Source organism: Haemaphysalis longicornis, unplaced genomic scaffold (genome assembly GCF_048455015.1).
Source record: "Haemaphysalis longicornis isolate Haplotype H1 unplaced genomic scaffold, Haemaphysalis longicornis Haplotype H1 scaffold_14, whole genome shotgun sequence".
NCBI lineage: Eukaryota > Metazoa > Arthropoda > Arachnida > Ixodida > Ixodidae > Haemaphysalis > Haemaphysalis longicornis.
In genome coordinates this window covers 16106138-16129636 of record NW_027526245.1, presented here as the reverse complement: position 1 = coordinate 16129636, position 23499 = coordinate 16106138, and the positions used below count along the sequence as shown (strand labels likewise).

Below are 23499 nucleotides of genomic sequence, written 5' to 3'. Positions count from 1 at the left end.
TGATCTTGCCAGAGCATCGGGGCGTACTTCGCTAGGGGTAATTGTCGTAATGAGGCTCTACTGCGGTTGCGGGAAGGTGATAATTCACCGGTAGAACATAGAGTGTGGGATGCCGGTGGTTTGCTACCGGATGTGTGCAAGTGATCTTGCCAGAGCATCGGGGCGTACTTCGCTAGGGGTAATTGTCGTAATGAGGCTCTACTGCGGTTGCGGGAAGGTGATAATTCACCGGTAGAACATAGAGTGTGGGATGCCGGTGGTTTGCTACCGGATGTGTGCAAGTGATCTTGCCAGAGCATCGGGGCGTACTTCGCTAGGGGTAATTGTCGTAATGAGGCTCTACTGCGGTTGCGGGAAGGTGATAATTCACCGGTAGAACATAGAGTGTGGGATGCCGGTGGTTTGCTACCGGATGTGTGCAAGTGATCTTGCCAGAGCATCGGGGCGTACTTCGCTAGGGGTAATTGTCGTAATGAGGCTCTACTGCGGTTGCGGGAAGGTGATAATTCACCGGTAGAACATAGAGTGTGGGATGCCGGTGGTTTGCTACCGGATGTGTGCAAGTGATCTTGCCAGAGCATCGGGGCGTACTTCGCTAGGGGTAATTGTCGTAATGAGGCTCTACTGCGGTTGCGGGAAGGTGATAATTCACCGGTAGAACATAGAGTGTGGGATGCCGGTGGTTTGCTACCGGATGTGTGCAAGTGATCTTGCCAGAGCATCGGGGCGTACTTCGCTAGGGGTAATTGTCGTAATGAGGCTCTACTGCGGTTGCGGGAAGGTGATAATTCACCGGTAGAACAGAGTGTGGGATGCCGGTGGCTTGCTACCGGATGTGTGCAAGTGATCTTGCCAGAGCATCGGGGCGTACTTCGCTAGGGGTAATTGTCGTAATGAGGCTCTACTGCGGTTGCGGGAAGGTGATAATTCACCGGTAGAACATAGAGTGTGGGATGCCGGTGGTTTGCTACCGGATGTGTGCAAGTGATCTTGCCAGAGCATCGGGGCGTACTTCGCTAGGGGTAATTGTCGTAATGAGGCTCTACTGCGGTTGCGGGAAGGTGATAATTCACCGGTAGAACATAGAGTGTGGGATGCCGGTGGTTTGCTACCGGATGTGTGCAAGTGATCTTGCCAGAGCATCGGGGCGTACTTCGCTAGGGGTAATTGTCGTAATGAGGCTCTACTGCGGTTGCGGGAAGGTGATAATTCACCGGTAGAACATAGAGTGTGGGATGCCGGTGGTTTGCTACCGGATGTGTGCAAGTGATCTTGCCAGAGCATCGGGGCGTACTTCGCTAGGGGTAATTGTCGTAATGAGGCTCTACTGCGGTTGCGGGAAGGTGATAATTCACCGGTAGAACATAGAGTGTGGGATGCCGGTGGTTTGCTACCGGATGTGTGCAAGTGATCTTGCCAGAGCATCGGGGCGTACTTCGCTAGGGGTAATTGTCGTAATGAGGCTCTACTGCGGTTGCGGGAAGGTGATAATTCACCGGTAGAACAGAGTGTGGGATGCCGGTGGCTTGCTACCGGATGTGTGCAAGTGATCTTGCCAGAGCATCGGGGCGTACTTCGCTAGGGGTAATTGTCGTAATGAGGCTCTACTGCGGTTGCGGGAAGGTGATAATTCACCGGTAGAACATAGAGTGTGGGATGCCGGTGGTTTGCTACCGGATGTGTGCAAGTGATCTTGCCAGAGCATCGGGGCGTACTTCGCTAGGGGTAATTGTCGTAATGAGGCTCTACTGCGGTTGCGGGAAGGTGATAATTCACCGGTAGAACATAGAGTGTGGGATGCCGGTGGTTTGCTACCGGATGTGTGCAAGTGATCGTGCCAGAGCATCGGGGCGTACTTCGCTAGGGGTAATTGTCGTAATGAGGCTCTACTGCGGTTGCGGGAAGGTGATAATTCACCGGTAGAACATAGAGTGTGGGATGCCGGTGGTTTGCTACCGGATGTGTGCAAGTGATCTTGCCAGAGCATCGGGGCGTACTTCGCTAGGGGTAATTGTCGTAATGAGGCTCTACTGCGGTTGCGGGAAGGTGATAATTCACCGGTAGAACAGAGTGTGGGATGCCGGTGGCTTGCTACCGGATGTGTGCAAGTGATCTTGCCAGAGCATCGGGGCGTACTTCGCTAGGGGTAATTGTCGTAATGAGGCTCTACTGCGGTTGCGGGAAGGTGATAATTCACCGGTAGAACATAGAGTGTGGGATGCCGGTAGTTTGCTACCGGATGTGTGCAAGTGATCTTGCCAGAGCATCGGGGCGTACTTCGCTAGGGGTAATTGTCGTAATGAGGCTCTACTGCGGTTGCGGGAAGGTGATAATTCACCGGTAGAACATAGAGTGTGGGATGCCGGTGGTTTGCTACCGGATGTGTGCAAGTGATCTTGCCAGAGCATCGGGGCGTACTTCGCTAGGGGTAATTGTCGTAATGAGGCTCTACTGCGGTTGCGGGAAGGTGATAATTCACCGGTAGAACATAGAGTGTGGGATGCCGGTGGTTTGCTACCGGATGTGTGCAAGTGATCTTGCCAGAGCATCGGGGCGTACTTCGCTAGGGGTAATTGTCGTAATGAGGCTCTACTGCGGTTGCGGGAAGGTGATAATTCACCGGTAGAACATAGAGTGTGGGATGCCGGTGGTTTGCTACCGGATGTGTGCAAGTGATCTTGCCAGAGCATCGGGGCGTACTTCGCTAGGGGTAATTGTCGTAATGAGGCTCTACTGCGGTTGCGGGAAGGTGATAATTCACCGGTAGAACAGAGTGTGGGATGCCGGTGGCTTGCTACCGGATGTGTGCAAGTGATCTTGCCAGAGCATCGGGGCGTACTTCGCTAGGGGTAATTGTCGTAATGAGGCTCTACTGCGGTTGCGGGAAGGTGATAATTCACCGGTAGAACATAGAGTGTGGGATGCCGGTGGTTTGCTACCGGATGTGTGCAAGTGATCTTGCCAGAGCATCGGGGCGTACTTCGCTAGGGGTAATTGTCGTAATGAGGCTCTACTGCGGTTGCGGGAAGGTGATAATTCACCGGTAGAACATAGAGTGTGGGATGCCGGTGGTTTGCTACCGGATGTGTGCAAGTGATCTTGCCAGAGCATCGGGGCGTACTTCGCTAGGGGTAATTGTCGTAATGAGGCTCTACTGCGGTTGCGGGAAGGTGATAATTCACCGGTAGAACATAGAGTGTGGGATGCCGGTGGTTTGCTACCGGATGTGTGCAAGTGATCTTGCCAGAGCATCGGGGCGTACTTCGCTAGGGGTAATTGTCGTAATGAGGCTCTACTGCGGTTGCGGGAAGGTGATAATTCACCGGTAGAACATAGAGTGTGGGATGCCGGTGGTTTGCTACCGGATGTGTGCAAGTGATCTTGCCAGAGCATCGGGGCGTACTTCGCTAGGGGTAATTGTCGTAATGAGGCTCTACTGCGGTTGCGGGAAGGTGATAATTCACCGGTAGAACAGAGTGTGGGATGCCGGTGGCTTGCTACCGGATGTGTGCAAGTTGTCGCGCCGGCCAGGCTTTGACGCGTAGGCCGTATCTCGGGCGGATGATCACCTTGCAGTCGTTTATGGGGAGTTTCGGTTGGATTTCCCTGCGTGGAGCAGAGACAGAAGCTGGAACGTTGGTAGTAGAAGGAGTGATGAGCTGGTGGTGGCGCGATCGTAAGATCTGACGCCAGGGGTCATAGGTTGGGAGCGCGCGGCCGCTGTACGGGTCGTAGTTGGTGGGGCTTGGGGCGATTCTTGCATGTCCACTTCCAGACTTAGCGCACGTAGGGAGGCAGGCCGTGCGTCCGAAGGCGTGCACGATTGCAGCTTAGCCGTGCTCTTTGGGACGTTAGGGTTAGCAGAGACGCTCACCGCTTGAAACTTCAGGTGGGTCCGGCGAGGTGAGAAATGGTCCGATGCTTTTTTGACGGGTATCAGCGTGAAGCTGATGACTTAGTGAAAACGATGATACTAATTATTAAGCGCTGCTGCTAGGAGGTCTAAAGCCAGAGCGGTGCAAAGCAGTAGCGCATGTGAAGTGGGTGTGGGCTGTTCAGCACCGTGGTGGCGTTTTCAACACCCTTGAAAATGAAAAAAAAAGCGGTAACGGGATTTTAACTCGGGTTAGGATGTTTGTTTCACAGGAGCGGAAGTGCTACACTACGAGAGCCAGCGGTTCTGCCGATTAAAGTGAGGGCCACATGGACGTGGACATAGCTTCAAACATGCCCCAGATGGCACCATCCATCGCTTGGCCTTCCTGACTAGGAAGCGCATATACGCGCGTCGGTTAGGATGGGCGGCGGGGCAATGCCCTGACACGAAGGCAGCTGCGTTTTGCGCTTATGACCCACTACGCACGGCAGTCGCGAGAGACAACGCCAAGAAAAGGAAAGGCCAGCAAGAGCTGTGTGCCAAGAAGGAATCTAAGAGTCCTATAGGTGTTACCTCATCTTTGGTCGCAACAGTCCCACTGTGTCGCAACCCGAAGAACCGAGTGCACCACAAGCAACAGCGAAGGCAACCTTGCGCAAAGGGATGACCCTCGCTATAACAGATAACACCGGCTCACTTTAAACCCGGATTGCTCCAGAACCTCGGGCCATTCCAGCTATCGTCGACAAGCTCCGAGTTAAGACGCCGCTGGTGGCACCGATGGAAAGTCCCAAAGCGCCGACGACAAACATGGCTGAACGAATACCTGCTGCATCTGCGGTCCGCTCACGAAACATCCTCACATCCGCCATGCTGATTCGCAGTCGAAGACGTGGTTGTAATCCATGACGAGGGATCCGCTCCAACGTTTTGGAGACTCGGCCGAGTGGCCGAGCTGCTACACGGACGCGACGGAATCGCCCGCACCTGTGTACTCCTCTTGCCGCGGCCCATTCAACGGCTATTCTTTCTTGAGACCAACTCTTACACTTCTTGGCGGGCGGGGGAGTCTGTGGAAAATAATTTTGGAATGGGCGGGTTACACCAGTGAAGGCAGGGGACGTTGGCACGATAGATGAAAGAAGAAAATCGGCCGCACTCGCGTGCTCGTCCAGAGTGTGTTCCATGACCACCACGAGAAACGGGCGTCTGGGTCCCGCGTTCCCTGGTGTAATTGCCGTATTGATCAGCCTTTGCCGAGCTTTCCATCAAAGCAATTTTACACAGAGCTCAGCCATGTAGAACGCGATAAACACACACAACCTACTCGCACGGCATTCTTTACGCTGCCGTTAACAATTTAACGCGCAAAACAAGATACACAGGAAAGGTTCACACTGTCAAATGGCAAGGACATCCAACTACTGACTGGGTGCCCTCTGGTCAGAGGACATGCTTAGTACATGAAATACCTTGTCGAATGCTTTTGAAAGGCCCTTAAAAACCATATCAACCTCCCATCATTCTTTATTTCAATTTTTAAAGTTTTCTCAAGAGTCCCTGATAATGGGCATACAATGACGTGTCATTTTATAAATGACATAAAAGTCTGGAAAGTACAGGTGGCAATCTCCAAATAACCTGTGAGAACTGCAAAACAAATGTCTGTATAAGACAGACAAAAATGTGTGAATAACCCAAAATGTTACAGCACACAGCCACCGTTCTTAGCACGGTTGGGAAAAATACGACCTTCAGGGCCCGAATACTTAGCAAATACATTTGACGAGCTGATAAAAAAGGCCATTCACTGCAATCAGTACTCGAATTAGTTAAACAGCATATGATATGGTTGGGCGCAAAAAAAACGAGCACAAAAAAAAAACGATGAACACAAATGGTTACTCGCGCTTCTGTATATTTGGTATTGCCAGTGTTATCCTGTAAAACGTTCCAGTCTTTAGGAGTTCGAATAAATTACGACTGCGCAGACGATTTAGTTTTAGGGCGAGGGTGCAGAACCTGGTTGGAGTTGCTACCAAGGCCGGAAGAATGGTGTGACGTAGCTGCTCTGTGGGAATGCGTGATAGATTTTGGGCCGCTTATAATTTTCAGCGGTGGCGGAGGAGAGTGAGGCAGGCATGTTTTTTTTTAGTTCTGTCACAATAGTAAATGATGAGTTATCTGATAACGCGAATCTGGCAGCGCGGTTCTGAATAGTTTCAATGTTTTCTATTATGTAATGCCCGCATGGGTCCACAACTGCTGCCGTATACGCTAGTTTGGGACAGGTTAGCCTAGTGAAGGCCTGTATTTTTAAGCGGAAGAGAGCAAACTTCAAAGTGGGCTTCAAAGTTGTTTAGCGATTTATTAGCTGTAGAAATAATATGGCTAATATGAACTGAGCAAGACAGATCGCGTGTAATGTGTACGCCCATGTATTTGTAGCAATAAGTGGATTGGAGGAAGGAACCACCTTGAACATAGTTGATTCGAGCGTTTATAAAAGATCAAGTCATTTACATTTATACACATTTAAACGCATTTGCCACGTCTGGCACCATTGTTGGACGGCTCTGAGGTGTGTCTGTTGCAATTAACAGGCTTGGCTGGTGATGGTTGCATAGAGGACGAATCGTTTAGAAATAGTCGCATTTTCTTAGTAATGCAATGCGGAAGGCAATTCATATTACAAAAAAGTCTTTGGGTTCCAAGTACTTTTCTTTCAGGAACACCAGAAAGGACGGTCGATGACATTGTTTATAGCGATGAACAGTTTTCTATTACTCAGGATGTTATTAATTCAAAATAATATGGACGGGTCGAGGTTAAGCAGCTAAACGTTGGCCATATGCGGCGATGGAGAACTTTGTCAAATGGTTTTCGAACTCGAGGAAAATGGCATCGATCGGAATATTACGGTCACGATTTGTATTCAAAACATCCAAGAGTTTTCAAATCTCTTAAACTGTTGCTAATTATTTATTTATTTCTTATTTTTTGCGTGGTAGTATAGAATCCCCGTGGGAAGCCATGTTGCCTGTTGTGAATTGCATTGCCTGCTTTGTTGAAGAAAAGCAAGAAAATTTATTTATTTATTTATTTGTTTATTTAATGATAGTGTTAGCCCCAGAGGGGCCGTTGCAGGGTGGAAGACAACAAAAGAAACAACGCTAACAAAGCTTCTCAGCCCGATACAAAGACGCATTTTCATACGCAAAACCAAGGCCAAATTTGGGCACAGATACCATTTGCACGCAGTGGCAAGCTATAGCGACAATGAAAGACAAGCAACGCGTGTTCAACAACGGGGTCTCATTGGCCAAGCAACATCCCCGCGTACAAGCGGCGCAGCAAGTGCTCTGCAATGGAATGCGGAGGAACTACACCAGGAAACGTGTGTACAGCGCGTGCGTAAGACAGAAGCACCAAGGAAATGCAAGAACAAATGAATAAAACGTTGCATCAGCTACCCATCACTTATACGTGAGTAATGACGAAGGAAAGACGACTCAAACTGATCAACTGTGACTGCAGCAAATACCGCATTTGGACGTGCATTCCAGTCTTCTATTGTTCTCGGTAGGAACTAATATTTAAAGCTGTCTACCCTGGCATTAATTGCGACAAACTGGCCCGCGTGACTACCTCTGCCGGTGCGAGTGTTCCTTGGTTTTAAATACACACTAGTGTCTAAGTTTAGGGAAATATTTTTCAGCATAAAAAGATACTTCAACCTAGCTTTTCTCCGTCGGTCTGAAAGGCGAGGTAGGTTAAGATGGCTTAGTATCTCACTAACAGAATCAGTGCGTCTAAATCTCGACAGAATAAACGTAGCTGCTCGCCTTTGTGTTTTTTCGATCTTATCAATCTGGTATCTCTTATCCGCATCCCATATAACACTCGCATATTCTAGCGTAGGCGGCACAAGCGTCAAATATGCCGTAAGCTTTGCTTTGGTTGATGCCAGTTTTAATTTTCTTCTTGAAAACCACAGCGTCTTTTCCGCAACGCTGCACAAGTGATTAGTGTGAGTTTTTCTACTAAAGTCTTCATATAGGGTGACAGCGAAGTATCTAAAATACATTACTCGCCGTAAATCATGCCCGTCGAATCGGTAAGAAAACGCCAACACATTTTTTTACGTTTTTGTGAGTGTCTTATACGAGGTATTGCAATATTTAACTTTCATTTCACATTTATTGCACCAGTCGCCTATATTATCCAGGGCAGCGTTTAAAACGAGCTGATCTTCACGATGAGTTATATTTGAATATGTAAGTCAGTCGTCAACGAACAGGTGAAGCTTAATATTAGGTGAAACTGTTTCTGCAATGTCGTTGATGTAGCACAAGAGCACCGGGCCGAGCACCGAGTTCTGGGGGACACCAGAAGTCACCCAAAGTGCGGGATTTCACACCATTAATTTCAACAAATTGTGTCCTATTAGGAAGGTATGATTTAGCCACTCTATAAACTTATTATTTACGCCGAGGCGTACCAGTTTCTCTATCAGCTGCGCGTGGTGAAGCCGACCAAAAGCCTTTGACATCTCAACGCAAACTGCTGAAATTTGACCCTTTTGATTTAGAGATTGTGCAAAATCGTGGGTGGTTTTTGCTAGCTGAGTAATAGTTGATAAATGGTACCAGAATATTTGAATCCTAAAGGTACTTGTACAGGCATTTTGACACGACATGTTCCAGTACTTTACATCATATGCACGTAATTGAGGTTGGTCTGTAATTGTCGACGCTCCAGACTTATGAACTTTAGCAGTTAACCAGTCACTGGGTAATGCATTTTGCTCTAGGGATGTTTTGTAAATAACGGATAGGTACTTCGCAACCCATTCTGCGTAAAATAGGTCCCTAAAAGAAGTTCAAGTAAGTTACAACTAATAAAAGTAGAGGACATCGCTCGACAATTACTAACATTACCACCTCTCTTGAATGCCAGAGTCACACGGAGAGTGCAGAGTCAAGCTAAAGGTACCCCCACCAAACATTTTGAAGAAAATTAGCAGGCACTGCATCAGCATAGATGTAGAAGCAATGTGACAGTCGTACATACCAAGCCGCAGATTAAGCCATGATCGTGTATCGTGGCAGTTGGCGTATTCATGGGAGGTTGTGGCCGTTAACTACACCAGGGTGGCCAATCCTGCTCTGGTGAGGGAGTGCATTGCCGGCAATGGTCGCCGGGGTCAGGCCGCACCCCAAGCCCCTTTGTGCAATTCCATCAATACGCGGATTTTTTTTTTTTTTTAATCCGGTGGGAATTGTCCGGCACCGGAATTCGAACCACGGTCCTTCTGCACGCGAGGCGGGGGTTCTACCTCTACGCCATCGCTGCACGCTGCATCGCTCTACGCCATCGCTGCATGCTTACAAGAAGTATTCAGAACGTTGGATTGGGAACAGGTGGGAGTAAGGGTTAATGGAGAATACCTCAGTAACCTCAGATTTGCTGATGACGTTGCCTTGCTAAGTAACTCGGGGGACGAATTGCAAAGCATGCTTTCCGCACTGGGCGAACAGAGTAGAACCGTGGGCCTGAAAATTAATATGCAGAAAACTAAAGTAATGATCAATAACCTCGGGACAGCACAGCAGTTTGAGATAGGTGGCGAGGCAGTGGAAGTGGTAAGCGAATATATATACTTAGGCCAAGCTGTGACCCCAGATCCCAACCATGAGGCAGAGATAATTAGAAGGATCAGAATGGGGTGGGGTGCAAATGGCAGAAATTATCAGATAATGAATAGCAGCCTACCATTGTCGTTGAAGAAGAAAGTGTATGACAGCTGCATCTTACCGGTACTCACCTACGGGGCAGAAACTTGGAGGCTCACTAAGAGGGTTCAACTTAAATTGAGAACGACTCAGCGGGCAATGGAGCGGAAAATGATAGGTGTAACATTAAGGGACAAGAAGAGAGCGGAGTGGGTCAGGGAGCAAACTGGTGTTAAAGACATATTAGTAGAAATTAAGAAGAAGAAATGGGCTTGGGCAGGGCATGTAATGCGAAGGCAAGATAACCGCTGGTCATTAAGGGTAACAGAGTGGATCCCTAGAGAAGGCAAGCGCTGCAGGGGGCGGCAGAAAGTTAGATGGGCAGATGAGATCAAGAAGTTTGCGGGGATAAATTGGTCACAGTTTGCACCGGACCGAGGTAATTGGAGAATAATGGGAGAGGCCTTTGCCCTGCAGTGGGCGTAGACAGGCTGGTGATGATGATGTATATCGTATCGATAGCTATCTCGAATGCCTTTAGCACCTTTAAGCGTAAAAAAAGGTACACGAAGAAGGTCAATGACCAGGACACGACAACGACAAGCCTCCTCCGCGTTTTTCGTCGTACATTTGTACCCGCACAACGCCGTTAATCATAGAGTAACAAAGAGTTCAAACCAGCAAGTTGTTAAGTTATATCGGAAACACCTTTCCAATTCTGAGTAATAAAAGACCCCCAAAGGTCGTGCAGGCAAGGCCTCAGTAGCATTCAGTTGCAATTAACACGTGTTAGGGGTAGTACCTAACGCGTCATTTGGAGATATTTGTGTGGGGTGCGCGGCAAAGTATTCCCTTGTGGGTTGTTGTTGTTGTTGTTGAAAACGTTTACGGGGTAATCTCGTTGATACGTTTTTCGCGGGAACCGGAAAATAAAACGTATGTGAAAATCGTATTATACAAGAGGTTAAAAACAGGACAAAAACGTGCGTACTCCATCAGTAACTTACTTTTATTGAGCAACGTTAAGTTGCTGGTCACTTTGTGCGGCACATTCTTCTTTTCAACGTCCAGGACGACATTCTTCTGCAATGTAAAAAACGAGCTATCGGTATTTTTGGCTTCCCGGGCGCTGTTTCGTACGACACTTTTTCGTGCCTTAAATACGTTAATCCAGCTGCCGGACAGTTGGAAGGCTTCAGTGTGCAAAAAAAGCGCAGATACGTCTTTTTCGCGTAGAACTGACCCATCGACATTGAATCCTGCCGCTCTAACTTCCTCGAGGGATGTAAGCTGGACGTCTTTAGGTGCGATTATGATACGTTTCGTAAAATGGCGCAGTGTATCGTCTTATGAAAATGATCCATCCATCTTAATTAGACCGAGCGGCCACGCCTGGTAATAATGTTTTTACCTCGAAACGGGCACTGCCACGGCCTCAGCGGCTTCGCAACGTACAGATCGTGCCTCGTTGAAAAGCGGTTTGAGCTAGTATGGCGAAGAGTAAACGTAAGATTTTTATAAATTTCGGTCGAGATCCACCTTAACGATCGTATTATCGAGTTTTCGCAAAAATGCGATCGCATTACACGCACAAAGATGCATTATTTCTAAGGACGTTGTCCGGAAATAAAAAGAAAACGTATTCAGCCGAAAAACGTTATATGCCGGATCGTATCAACGAGATGCCACTGTAATAAGAAAAGAGTGGGAGGTAGGTGAGTTAATCAGTGCCTAACAGTGCCTACAAAAAGTGCCTAAGAAGTAACTATGCAAGCGTCGGTGGTTCTGAGGGAGGGGTGTGGGGGATAGAGTCGTCGGGAGTTCCGGTAGTGTGCTAAAATGTCAGAGTAGGTTGGGGGTAGGGGCTGGAGGGTTAGGTCATCGTGGGCCGGTGCGCTGTTGGTCTCTTCTGGGAATGCCCGGTAAGTGATCTCGCGGGCGGTGGCATGTGCCACCTCGTTCCCAGGAAGAGGTGTGTGGCCAGGTATACATACCATACAGGTTGTTTGGAGCGCTGGTAGGCGTGCTAGGATGTTGGAGCTGTTGGAGCTGATGCGTATGATGGTTCCCGTGGCGTAGCGGAGCCAAGCGGATTGGGAGTCGGTCAGTATATACTTTGATGCCTGAAGAAGGTGCGTTGGTGATGGGCAAAGCGATTGCAGCTTCCTCGGTGGTATCAATGGATGTCGTCGGTATTGTAGCGAAAGCTATGATGGCGTTGGTTGAGTGGATTGCTGCTACGGCTTCTGCCGGGTACGTGCGGTACGGGGCTGCGTAATGTCCTGTGCCGATATAGTGCTTGGGTCCGTCGTGCGGAGCCTATTGATTATGTCTTCTTTCAGTTGTACGTGAATATCTTGTGCTGATAGATGCGCCCGAAAGCCAAACATGGTGCGCGGGAGTTGTTCTGTATCGTTAAGGTGGATGGTATTGACACATAGAAATACAAAGGGCATATTTCCACATTTTTAGCGGTAATTGCTGCAGAAAGAAAGCTTCAAGGTAAGCATTGCAGAGAATTAGGTACATAGTGTTGGTACTATAAGCGGTCGCACAAAGAAGGAAAAAGACTAGGTCCGCTTAAGTGCGGAACAAATTGTTTAACCTGCCGGAATCTCTGTGAATCGCGGTCATTGACAATTGCATCGGGTAGGGCATTCTAAGCCTCAATTGCAGCTGGGAAGAAAGATTTGCTGAAGGAATTAGTGGTGCCATGTAAGCGCTGAAGGATGCGGGACTTAAAAAGGCGCCGCGACGAACGGGTAGGTGGGATCAGGAGTGTGTTGTGGAGGTCTGGGAACTCAACGAAAAGCGAATGGAAGAGACAAAGTGGAGCGATTCTTTGATATTGGTGGGATTCTTCATCATGTTGCTGGGATTCTTTGGGAATCTTTGAAATGGGATTCTTTGATGTTGCTGATGCTATGGGGCGGGCTATATTTGGAAGCGATAAAGTGAGTGGAGCGGTTTTGCACAGCTTCGAGGGAGTTGATTAAGTACGCTTTTTGAGGGATCCAGATGGATGATGCATATTCTAGTTTGCTCGTGACGAACGTTTCGTAGGCGATTTGCCTGGTAGATGTAGGCAAGGGATCTTCTGATGAAGGAAAGGGATTTGGATGCATCAGCATCAACTTTTTCGATGTGTTCGGACCATGATCAGTTTTTTGTAATGAGAACTCACAGATAACGGTATGATTGTCCTGAAGAGAGGGTGAACGAGCTTAACGTATATGCATTGGTTGTACTTAACGTTTTCGTGTTATTTGCAGGAGTTTGAACTTATCAATGTTTAGCTTTATTAAATTGTTAGAGCACCACCTTTGTATTGCATTAAGGTCATTTCGAAGTTGTTCTCCATCGCTGTTACATTCTATCCGGCGGTACAAAACGGAGTCGTCTGCGAAGAGGTGAATGGACGATGAAATTCTGTTAGGCAGGTCGTTTATGAAAATTAAGAAGAGTAGGGGAGCTGGTACCGAGCCTTGATGAACTCCGGAGATAACTTAGGTGAAGGCTTAGTGGTGGGATCCGATTACGGTGAACTGGGAGCGGTTAGCAATAAAGGAGCGAATCTATGATAGTACAAAGGAGTTTTAAGGCTATAAAGTTTTGCTAATAGGAGTTGATCGGGAAAGCGATGGAAAACTTTAGAAAAGTCCAGGTAAATGACGTCAGTTTGATCTGAACAGTCGAGATTAAGGTGAAGGTCAGTAGTGAAACTCAAGAAGTTGGGGTTCACATGAAAGCCCGGGCCGCAATCCGTATTGTTTGGGAAACAAGAATTTGTTAGTGTCGAGGTGACGCGCAATTTGGTAATATATTAAAGGAAAACTTTCTAGCTCTACCAGCCAACGGTCCTTTCTTGGCGTGCGAGACAACAAACTCCCGATGCGGCGTAGGCGGCAGGAAAGGGGTTCGGGCGGAGAGTTTTACTCACGGAGCACACTAGAGATGGCGCGGCGAATTTACCCAGAGTTGCCCGCGCGGAAACGCCTGTTCGCCGGCGCCGGAGTCGGCGGTATGGCTTTGTCATCTGCTTTAGCGAAGGTCGTTTTCGGCCTGTTTTAGTGCAGCTTCGCGTCCATTGATTAACTTGTTCCACAGCACCTCCAGAGTAACCCGCACCCGACAAACTTAAGTGGTCGTACGGCAAACATACGTTAAGGATTGGTTTGCAGGGCGGCAAAACAAAATGTATAAACCGCATACAGACATCTGTCCGCTAGAGAAACGCTACCTTTTGCGCACTGGTTGCAACGAATGTTTGTCGGTTTTCTAAATTGGTGAATACCAATTCGCTTTTGTGTTAAGAGGTATTACAAAAGGGGAAAGCAGCAACTGGTTCTGATAAATAGCGAATATATAGTTCCCTCAGCTTTCTCGCAATTATCAAACTTATTGAACTAACTAGTTTAAATCGCTATAAACTGGGATTACTAAGCTTACATGCCCAATTGTTTCGGTGGCTGCTCTGGTGTCGAGTGGTGGTGTAGCCCCAAGCTAGCACATCAGGATGGCTATGTTCCACTGTCTCACCCTTCAAAAGAAGCTCCTCTCCGTTTTAATTCTCCCGACCCACGGCCGGGAAATAGCGGCGGCGTCCGCCGCTGTACTCCGGCCGGGGCCGACGCTGCTGCTGCGGTCGGGACTGCGCCCCCGCGAATTCCAGGTAACGGCTGGCAGTATCTTTGGCTTCACTCTATGTAGAGCCACGTGTGTGAATTTAAGTGACGTCGCATGGGCAATTGTTGTGGGTGTCGTTTAAAGCTTTGCTTTCTAACAAACTTAACAGCCTGGATTGAAGCTAATTTTTTTCTGCAATTACACGAAAAAACTAGGTTTGAACGACGGAGACGGTTTTCTGCGTCATCGCACTTCACACCTAGCGTTTTGATTTCTGGGGTTAGTTTCTTGACGCAGAACTGGAGCTTGGAACAGAGATATAGAAATATGACTCGTTCGCGCCATCCCTTTTTTCTAACGCCTCAATACGTGAGGACATACGGTTCACGATTCCCTCAGGGTTGTTTTGGGCAGCTCGAATCGCCTTGAGTTCCTCTAGTAATGCGGTTGGCGGGACTTCCATGTTTGAGAAGGCTTGTGCTAGAGATTCGATAGTTGGAGGTGAGTCATCGCATTCTGGTACGGGGTTTACTTCCACGTCACCTGACAACAGAAGCACGAGGCATACAACGTGAATCTTAATCGACCAGATTTAGTGTAAATCCCCAAGGTGGAGTAAGTTTCTGTGAAGGAAAGTTTGACATCCACCTAAATGCAGCCATACGGCTACAAAGGAAAGCTATACAGCTTTCTCAGAAACTTCGCAGTTGAAGAAAAATACGTCCTGGTCTAGGATGCCCGCCCATGTGAATCTGCTAACGTGAATCTTAGCCCAGAAAGAACACAAGGACGAGCACAGAACTACGCGCCAGCTATCCAGAAATCCAGGATGACACGACACCGCAAGTCAAAAGTGGTCACTTGGTCGAAAACGTGCCGCATTGGGCGGGTAACTGACCTGCACAAGAAAGGGCATTGCAACCACAGTGGTGAAGGTGGCGTGCCCTGAGTGGCTCCGGGACAGGGGCTCCTTACGTAGTCTTTAGTCACTCCTTGTTGCTCGCTGCTGCTAGACGGGGCTCAGGATTGGCGCCGGGCGCGGCGGGTTTGTTCAGGCCTCCGCTGTTGCGTCCGATGGTGAAGAAGGGTAAGTTCGCGCAGGTGTGCGTACAGGGAGAAGTCTTGGCCGGCGCTGGGCACCGGCGTCGCCGTAAAAATCCATACGAGTAGGGCCTGCACAAGAAAGGGGAATGTAACGACAGTGGCGGGCCCCCTGGCATACTGTAGAGCGGTTTTAGTAAGTTGTGCTATGCGACGTCTCAGTTTGCGGTTATGTTTGTTGCGTAGCCAACCATTTAGGAGGCTACGTCTTGCTTCCCAGACGTGATCTAGGTGGGCGTCAACTGCCGGGAGTTCTGGAGTGAGGTCATGCTTTTAATGTGCTGACACTGAGTTTCAAGGAGGCTCTGTGTCCAGCGGTCCAAGTCTTCCGTAGGTGTGAGGCGTGGGAGGGGATCCTAGGGAAAAGCTGTCCAGTCTGTCAATTTAGCTACCCCGACTCGGTAAGATGTGTACAAGGAAGTGTTATCGTGATAATGTGGTGGTCATTTCCTAAGGTTTCCGGCAGAAGACTCCACGTGAGATTATTGGTATGACGCGGGAACGTTACGTCTGATATAGTGTCCCGAGTGACGCTGGTGGCTATGCGTGTGGGTTGCGCCACGTCGTTCTGCAGCATGAAATGGTGTGGCTGCGATGCCTGTAGCAGCGCTGTGCCCTTTTTATGCGCTTGCGGGTCCCAAGTGATATGGGGGGCATTTAAGTCTCCCAGTGCGATGCAGGGATAGCAGTGGGCTTGCAGGGCTGTGGTATTCAGTAAGCCTTCGTTATCCGGGAGGGAGTGTAGGGGGGCTGTAGATATTCAAAATAAACATGCTGGGGCTTGAGGGGTTCCGTGGGATCACTTCAATTAAAACGTGGTTCGCCGATGATGCGAATGCGATCACTTGTGCCGTGAGTGTGGGTGCAACTACGATGGCCGCACGGGAGTTGGGAGGGTTCGTGTACGTGTCAATACTCTGAGGGTGGGGTAGGGTGTATCTGTTTCCTGAAGAACAAGTATGTCTGCCTGTTGCGTAGCTGCGGGATGTTCTAGTGCCAGCTTTTTGCATTTGAAGGATCGGCAGTTTCACTGATGTATCGTGAGAGGGGGTTGGGTGGGTGGCTCATTGTCCATCTTGCACACGAGTTTTCTTTGTTTGCGGTGGGTTGTCGAGATGCATTGTGCGTTCTAGGTGCCCGATGCGTTCAATGAAGGTGCAAGTGAATGCTTCCGAAGCACCATCCCGGAGAAGTGGGCCGTCACTTGCTCATTCATTGCTTTCACCCGGGGGAGGACGTAGTCGTGCGACGTAGTCTTGCGACGGGTGCTTTTCGCACTAGCCCCGTCCAAAGTTTGTATGCTGAGTGCCTTGAGGACCAACGAACGTACATGGACTTGCTGTATGCTTTTAAAATTTCATCGCTGATTAACCATCCTTTTAAACCTCTTATTAATGATACATCTGAATCTCCACTGTTTGTAAATTGCCCTGTGAAACATGGTTAAGTTGCACGGTAAAGACGGGACAAAAGTAGAGACCACACAGGACTACTGCTAGCGCTAGCCCTGCGCTAGTCCTGTGTGGTCTCTACTTTTGTCCCGTCTTTACCGCGCAACTTAACCATGTTTCACAGTTCGAACCGACTAGCCCACATTTAAGCGTTGACATGTAAATCGCCCGTCCGTTTCTTTGCCGTTCTCACCTAGGTTGAGACAGGAACCTTCGGGTATCAACATCTCCTTTTTAGACATTTACACATCTCTTACTGACGCTATACCACCCTGGCAGCTTCAACCTGTATCTTGTTACTTGTCGTTCATGAAAATTGATAAAACCAGGTTACCACAAAGTGCTATTTTGCTACAAAGGCGTCAACTGCAGAGTTTTATAGCGACCCATCAAAAACAGCAACCAGGGTGCCTTGCGCTGCTCATGGGCCAAACTTTATGTATGCAGAACCATGAGCACATACTCCACAGTTTACTCAGCTGAAGCATATGGCGTATTACTCATTGCACAACACATTCTTGAACACAAAATTCCAATATACTGATTCTTTGAGTGTTGTGCGTGCATTGGCGTCACAGAAGCCGTGCAAAAGCAGGATTGGCAATATGTCCCTCAACACTATCCTGTCTATATATGCACAAGAACTCTTTCTGGTCTTGTGGTGGGGTCCAGTCCACGCTGGGATCGCTGGCGATGAGGTTGCTGATGACAGGGCCGCTTCTGCCGCAATCAGGAACACAGTAGAGAAAACAACACTACCACACAGTGACCTTAAGCCACAAATTAGACAACACCTTCGTAACAAATGGCAAGCACATTCCAACGAGCAGATAGATAACACACTACAAGTAATAAAGCGACACTTGGGGTGATACACAACTGACTCACGCAAGAGAGACACCGAAGTGACCTTAGCAAGGTTGCGGATAGGCTACGCACATACAACACATTCGCACCTGCTCACTGTGTCTCTAAGACCCACGTGCAGCGGGTGTAGAGAGGGCCTATCCATAATACATACACTCATACAATGCAGGGCGCTAGAAACAACACGACACGAACACTTTGCACAACTATACAGACAACACATTCCTCTGAACCCATCGTACTTTTTAGGGGATGGCCGTATAATCACCCACAAGCGTACTTTTAAGTTTATTAGCGTTGTCGAGTTTTTACTCCTCATTACTTACCATTCATGTTAAAACCCTGGCCCTTTACACCAGTCATCTTCACTGGCTTTTATGTCATTTTACGTATATATTGTAGTTAGATGTTTTACACTTACTATCACTCCGTCCTCATAAAACAACTTTTCCTGGGCCCTCTTTGCCCTTAGTCGGCCTTGCGCCAAAAAAAAAAAAAAGACAACCATCATCATCATCATCATCATTAAGCTTTTCTGAACGTTTTGTTCCCAGACGCTTTGCATTACACGGTGCTGTGCTGTCAGCACAGACGCCGTACGGACGCCGGACACAGCCTCGGCCTTAAGGTGCTTCGCCCCTAAAATCGCGGCAAGTCATTATTAGCTGACCGACTGTAGATACTCAGCGCCGAAATCTATTCGGCGCAGTCGATGAACACTAGTATGCTTACAATCAGGTAATGTGTTTCCAAATCAGGTGTTCTGAAAGTTGACATGCCGAAATGAGAGTTACTGGATCTTAGTTGGACTCATTTGGACGATAGTATGACTTAAAAAATAGGTTTTACCCGGGCTATTTTCCAGTACAAAAGAAGCCCTCAGTGGAATAGTGAGGCTTCGAAAATCACACGCAGATACTGGGACCCGTCCGCATATCGGAGAAGAAATGCGTTCGGTTTGTTATCAGTGCCGCCTGCTTTTACCTACAGCGTTACATCAAGCTTGCAGCGTGACATGACACAAAATTCAATGTACGGGGTTCGAGTCGATCAAGAGTCATATTAACTTCGGCCATGTCAGACACTGACCCCCAGTCTCTGCTCTAATCGCAGGTGGAATGGATGCCGGTGGCGGAGCGCATGGGGCCTTCAAAAAGTCGGCAGGCGTGAAGCTGCTTCTCTGGGCTTGTCGTGCCGAAGGGTCACGTGATCCGCAGGTGCGCCTCTCTCCAGAGGATGAGGCGAAGCGAGCAGCAGAGGCCGTGCATGAAGAGGACGTTCCCCGCCGGCTGTGCATCGTCAACGGACTCGTACTGCTCGTCGTCGCTGGCCTCATTAATGGATACTACGCCTGAAGTCGCGAATGCTACTTATGTGTTTTTAAAGAGCATTGCGTCATTTCCATTAGTATTTGAGGCTTCATCGTACGTGCCATTTACGCCTACTTCCCTGCAGTGGAACTTTATCGCACCGGTACGGTGTGCGAAACTGTTTCTCTCATTTACAGGTGATAGGATTTTTGAAACCAGCCGGATTTCAGCCACCGTTAACTGTCGGTTGGGATACCTAGGGCGCATTCCCTCTGTCGAGATTAGCAGGCTCCACATGAACCACTTCCCTTGTGCAACTGACCATTTCTTGTGATAAATGAAAAAAGATGCTTTATCACGGACAAACAAAATCGGCCCCAATCCACGCTGTGAAGGTGGTTGGAAAGCAAAGCATTAAACGACACCCACAGCAACTGCCCACGCGACGTCACTTGAATTTCCACATGTGGCTCCACAAACAGTGTAACCACAGATTCTGCCAGCCGTTACCTGGAATTCGCGGGGGCGGCGTCCGGAACGCAGCAGCAGCGTCGGCCACAGCCGGGCTAGAGCGGTGGACGCCGCCGCTGTGACCCGGCGGTGAGTCGGGAGAAACAAAACAGAGGAGCGTCTTTCGATGGGTGACAGACCGTAACCTAGCCATCCTGCTCTGCTTGCTCGGGGCTACACTACCGCGCGACCTAATTTTTCTACTGAGGCTGCTCTTATCGAGATTACTGATTTCATGAAACAATTGATTGCGGCCTATTTGCAGCAGCTATATTTGTCGACCGCACAAAGGCATTTGATCCCATTACTCACGATATTCTTTTTTCAAAATTAGAATCATTGGGTGTCTGTGGGCCAACATTAGCCTTACTACAGTCATATCTGGCTGATATGCTTCAGGCTGTGGAATGCAGTGGCATACTTTCCGAATACAAGACAGTAAATATAGGCGTCCCCCAGGGGTCCATTTTGGGACCACTGTTGTTCTTGATATTTATAAATGATCTCCCATCTTGTTTATATTTCTCAAAATGCACGCTTTACGCAGATGACACCACGGTTTATTTGGCTGATTCTGACCTCACGAACCTAACTAAAAAATTAAACGGCGATTTAATAAGGTTATCCGATTGGTGCCGAAACAATAGGTTAAATATAAACCTTAGCAAAACCAGTTTCATAATTTTTCACTCCGATCAAAAGCAAATTACCTCAATCCCGCATCTCCGCCTTGGCACGCATTTTATCTACCCTTCTGATTACACCACATTCCTAGGAGTGGTCCTTGATAAACATTTAAAATTTCACTTGCACATCAAGTCACTTATTCGTAAAGTTTTGTTTGGTATTCATGTACTAATTAGAACTCGCGCATATTTTCCTCTGCCTGTTCTCCGTTGTCTTTACAACTGTTTTGTACACAGTCATTTAACATATTGTTTAGGTTCGTGGGGAAGCACCTATGATGTTCATCTATCACCGCTTGTTTCTTTGCAAAACCGAGCGATCCGAATCATTAATTACAGCCATACGAGAGACAGTGCTCCGAATTTATATTTTGAGCTTCGAATCCTACCCCTTCTATTTGAATATAAAATAAAAATGTCAATTTTCCTCCTTCGCGCTAGAAATAATGAATCCATGCACTCCTGCATCGACCAGTCGTTACTTTTTAACGCCAACAACACCCGCTTTTCAGAGCACAATAACCTAATTCTACCGCAAATTCGCTCTAACTACGGCGAACAAACTGCCGTGTTCGCCGCCTTTTCAATGTGGAATGAACTACTGACCCCCCTCAAATCAATTCACTCTCCCAATTTTTTTCTGAAACCAATTAAAAAGTTTTCTATTATCTACCTTGGCCTGATGTATAAACGTGTTTTTGTTGTAGCGCCATTTTTTTTTCAGTGCTTCTGTGCTTACGTCGAATCGTTTTTACTGCAATTTTTATGTGCATATGTTTGTATTACTACAAATGAATGTATAGATATGTGCGTATGTATATACAGACGTATAGGTATTGCTTTCTGCCTGTTTTTGCTCATTTTCGTTTGATGTGTTTTTTACTTGTTGCCTACTCTACGCTGTTCCGTTGTGCACTTTGTCACAGGAGGTCCGCCCGACAGTTTTTTAACTACGGGACCTCCTCGGTATTACTATTTGTACGCTCTTTTAAAACGTGAAAATAAAAATAAACTTCAAACTTCAAAATAAACTTCAAACACAAGCGGAGACACGGAAACAATACGGCATGTGAGCTTACGTGATTCCCATTTTTAGCAATTTAACCCTTTGAGGGTCGAATTTTTCCCCCAAATGTGACCCCCCAGCGTCGATTTTTGTTATTGCTGATTTACATTCGTTGGATGAATCTATTTCGAGAAAAAATTATCGTAATTTTTTTAGGGTGACCCCAAAGTGACAAAAAAATCGTTTGTGTTGTTATTACATGTGGTTTATTAATGCGTATTACAAGAAAAATTCTAAATAAAAATGAGAGAGTAACAAGCCGGCACCTCTTGAGTGAATCGAAATCAGATAGACATCAGTTTCACGGGCGCAAAAAGCTGGAAGCGTCCGGAGGACGATACGAAAACCAGCCGCGGCGCGCCCGCGGCCGGATGGCCGTGCGCCGCTGCCGATGATTACCCGGCACCGCGCCGACGACGCCGCCGCCGCCTACTAAAAAGAGCGGCCGGTCAAATTCTTTTGCAGTGCGCAGCCAGAAGTGGCGAAGACCAGAGATGCCGAGCGGAACGCGTTCCGCTCCCCGCTAGCAGACGACGCTCGCTTTCCTAGCACAACTCGCAACCGCAGCGCCGCGGTGGCGAGAGTCGCAGCCGGCCGCCTTCTCTCCACGGCCGCGGCGGGGAGATACGGAACTGAAACTAAAGCGTGGCAAACTGTTCGCATGGCGACGCAGTGAAACATCCCTCTCGCGAGGGCACGATCAAATGCAGAGCATATCCGGGGGCGCACGACGTTAAGTAGTTTGCGTTACGTTAATGTTGTTGCACTTGTGGCAACTGCTGACGAGAGAGCGCTCGTCAGCAGTAAAATTGGCAGCCTCGGCGCACGTTGAGTCCGAGAGAGGGGAGAGAGTGTCCTTGAAACGTGCCTGGGTGCGCTATCGAATGTTGATCGCGCCGACAGCGAAACGTCTGAGCCGGGCATGGCGAGGCGAGCGATGCGGACAACTACGGACGCCAAGAACGGGTGACATCGTGAGTTAAAGAAATGCTCGGCATTTAAAACAATCACCACGCCGCCGCTGGTCAACACCGACACGACCGCGCGCCGTGTCGGTTTTGACCGGCGGCAGCGGCGTGGTGATCGTTTTTATTTATTCGGCGGCGGCGGCGTCGTCAGCGCGGTGCCGGGTAATCATCGGCGGCGGCGCAGGGCCAATTTTTTTGCTGGCGGCGGCGGCGCTGGCGGCGTGGAAACCGGAACCTCAAATTAACAAAGGCAGCGTCTGGAACCCCGCGCGGCGCACGAGATTGAGCCCCCTCGCAACGGCTCCTGCCCCGCGTGACGTCATAAATGCGTCATAGTGACGTCACATTAACAGCAATTGTTATTATATGGCGTAGTAGAATACAAAAAAGCACTTCTTTTACATTTTAATAAAAAATTAGAAAGCCACTCATTTGCTAGAAGTTTTATAAAAGAATTTTTTTGTTCGTTCTTGCGGAAGCCGCCGATGCTGCCGCTGCTGGCGGTATGGCGTATCCGAAAGCCCGGAATTTCTTGGGTTGACAACGTAGATAAAGCAGAGTTGCCATAGCTAGAAGCACTATCAGAAAGTGCGAGAACGTTGCCGTATGCGGGGACCAAGCCGGCCTTTCCACACGGAGCGAAATCCGCTCTCGAGTAATGCTGACCTGTGACCGCCTGCTCTATGCCGATGGTACCTGCGTTACACGACATCGCGCAGCCGAGTGGCCCCGTTCGAACAACCCACGGCCCACGCAAGAAAAGACACCGCCCGAGCGTGATTATGTGAGCCTGCTGCTGCATGTCCGCGCGGCGGCATCTGCTATCAACAGTTTGCACCACGGCAAGTTCAGAATGCTTAAATGGGTGGCCTGAAATCGCGGTGTGTTTTCAAAATGACCGCAGCGCGGAACGTACAATGCTCATGACGTAGGCTAGACGCGGCCACCGATATTTTACAGGTCGCATGTGCGCATTACAAGTGCAAACCACGGATAGCTACAAAAGGTAATCATTGGTGTCCGCACACATGTACCGCGTACAACCCAGGACAGTAGTTTCCCCTTTAAGGAGATTAGCAAAGAAGACACGAAAATCGGCAGTTTGTCGTGCTTTTTGTATATATTTTCCAGTGGACTGAATTGTGGCTTAAAATTGCTTACCCAAAATACGTTTTGTGCGCAGAAAAGTCTGGTGATCATGAGCTCCTTGCATCATAAACACACGGTATTCAGCGCTTGAAAAGATTTTTCAGAAGAAATTATTGCGGCCATTTCACTACAGTAAAATGTGGCAGAAATACA

At 48.4% G+C, this 23499-nt stretch overlaps 1 protein-coding gene across 5 annotated transcripts in view; it reads left to right on the top strand.

Annotated features, from left to right (window-relative positions):
- LOC144165167 (sodium/mannose cotransporter SLC5A10-like) overlaps window positions 1-21650 on the top strand; it is a 349040-nt gene extending 327390 nt beyond the window's left edge. Inside the window, exon 12 of one of the 5 annotated variants that reach the window (XM_077695277.1) lies at window positions 18771-21650. In XM_077695277.1, coding sequence (XP_077551403.1) covers window positions 18771-19012 — 242 coding nt within the window. In that variant the 3' untranslated portion in view covers window positions 19013-21650. The remainder of the gene's footprint in view (window positions 1-18770) is intronic. The other 4 variants (XM_077695276.1, XM_077695275.1, XM_077695274.1 and 1 more) reach the window with 4 other exon arrangements.
- The last annotated feature ends 1849 nt before the right edge of the window (window positions 21651-23499 follow it).